The 2406-nt window shown below is 30.1% G+C and overlaps 1 protein-coding gene across 1 annotated transcript in view; it reads left to right on the top strand.

Annotated features, from left to right (window-relative positions):
• Positions 1-592, top strand: part of LOC119593612 (RE1-silencing transcription factor B-like) — an 11740-nt gene extending 11148 nt beyond the window's left edge. Inside the window, exon 5 of the mRNA XM_037942566.1 lies at positions 567-592. Coding sequence (XP_037798494.1) covers positions 567-592 — 26 coding nt within the window. The remainder of the gene's footprint in view (positions 1-566) is intronic.
• Positions 593-2406: the final 1814 nt, after the last annotated feature.

Genomic DNA, 2406 nt, shown 5'->3' on the forward strand with positions numbered 1-2406 from the left:
TTTCCCATAGCAAGTGAATGTGAGAGAACAAATAATAAAATTCTATGTGGAAAAAAAAAAAAAATCCCCTTACAAAGATTTATAAAGAGAAACACTCTCAGCTCCTCTCTTTTTTATTTCGGTACAGCAGCAAGAAAACATGAATCCTGCATGCATTCCTGTAGGTCACTAACAAGTATTAAAAAGATAATAAGAAAAAAAGTAAGTACTGGGAACCTAAATCCAAACTACTTTGGAATTAAAAATCACAAATGTAAAAACTATAAATATTTAACCAAACATTTCCTGTTCAAATTATTAAGTAGTAGGAATATAGGCAATAGATATACAATATACTGTATTATACAAATGCTAACTCATAAATGTACCATCAATATTCTGCTGAAGCTATATGTCCAGTATGAACTCCAAATAATACTAATTTTATAGCAGTTTCAATGACAATACTATATCTATTAAATTTTCAAATAAATGCTAAAAGACTTAGTTGCTCATTGCATCTGCCTAGCATGGCAGAAATAATTCTATGCTCAAAAAATATTTGATATCACTGTATATTGACACAGAAAAAGCAAAATCTTTGCAACATTAATGGAAAAATAAGTACAATGCTTGCTACAGATTTACTAGAAATGAATTTTGATATTTCAGGAAAATTTATGAGCCATATTATTACTCTTTATCTCTTATAATGAATATTTTTACTGTTATTACATTCAAAATATGTAAAACTTGTCTAAATGCCCTAAATGGTCCTGTATACCATTTAGTGTACAAATTAAATACCATTCTCACTGAAATTAACTGTAAAACATAATTACAGGTTATATGCTAGAATGATGCTAGACACATACATTACACCATGACACAGACTTGGAAGAAACATTATTGGAAAACTTGATCTAATACAAACGAAGTGACAGCCTTGGATTTCACATTTTGGCATTATGTAGAGATATGTTTATAGAATACTATTTTGGGGATATTAATGGAATAGTTTGTATCATTATTTTGTTGTAGGCATGCCACAAGAAAATGAAAAAGAGTCAGTAAGTGTTTTTGCCAGCAGCAATCACTGCAGACTGAAATGTTAGAATGAATATTAGTAACACTCACAGGTGATACTCCAGAATACTGCTAACTATGCAACTTAAAGCAATAAATTAAGGGCATATCATATTCACATATTTTCTCATGATTAGATTACAGGGTGCAAAGATTCATATCATACAAAAACAGTGTTAAATAAATATCCAAATTGCTTTAACCTTCCAGTCAGGTCATTTTGTGCCTTATAAATATCATATCTTCATCCCATCACTGATATACTCCAACAGTAATTCACAGGCACAATTATATTTGATATGAAAACACTTTTGGTAATAGTAAACAAATCAAGGTAGAGTGCAGGTTCCTAAATGTTAGAGAAGACCTTGGTTTCATCTAATTATTAGTAAATAATAAGATATAAATCAAAATAAGTCTTCTCAAATATGAAGAAGAAAAAAACATCAAACTACTGGCAGAATGACAACACTTATGGCGATGCAATATCCAGTGGAATAATCAGTTTATCCAGAGAATAAACTTGTTGATACTTCCAGTAACAAATGGATAACAGGATCTGAATCTCCTGTACACATGGAATCCCTTGACTTTAATGCCAGTCACATGATCCCTATCACTATAATCATACAATCATCTGAATTTTCTATTACTAAATGTAACTATGAAAATATATCTATGACAAGCACTTCACGCTCTTACAAACATTTTATATAAAGATCATTTTTACATGTATGCATTTATAGAACATTATAATACTTTTGCAACTCTGACTCAGAACTAGTAGTACATTCATGATATCCTGCTATGCATACACTAATCTCTTTTATTATTATTATTTTTTTTTGGTTTCCCCATCATTAAGGGGGTACAGACAATCTAATACTGAAAAAAAATTCAATACATGATGTGTAGAAAATCTTTTACTATCTTATAAAGTATTTAAATTACATATAAATTACTATGATCTGTCATTGCAAAACCTGCAATAATTGAAATATATTAGTTTAGAATAAAGAATCTATATAACATCTGTTGTGATATGCCATTAGCAGATGCAACTACTGGTTCAAAGGACAATGTTCTCTATATAGTACCAGATTTCTAAATGCTAGATCAAAGTCGACTGATCTCCATATGCTATTATTTTAGCCTACTCCTCTTCTTTACATTTTCAATAAAATTTATTACAACACAACCTTTAGAAAACAATATACATCACAGGCAGATCCAGGGATCTTTTAACAGATTAGGGTGAAACTCACTGGAAGGTAATCTTGTCCACTGCATATCTTTCATTTCCTCATGTCCACCATTCACTTGGTAAAATTGGTCACCTGA

This window comes from Penaeus monodon, chromosome 32 (assembly GCF_015228065.2).
Source record: "Penaeus monodon isolate SGIC_2016 chromosome 32, NSTDA_Pmon_1, whole genome shotgun sequence".
NCBI lineage: Eukaryota > Metazoa > Arthropoda > Malacostraca > Decapoda > Penaeidae > Penaeus > Penaeus monodon.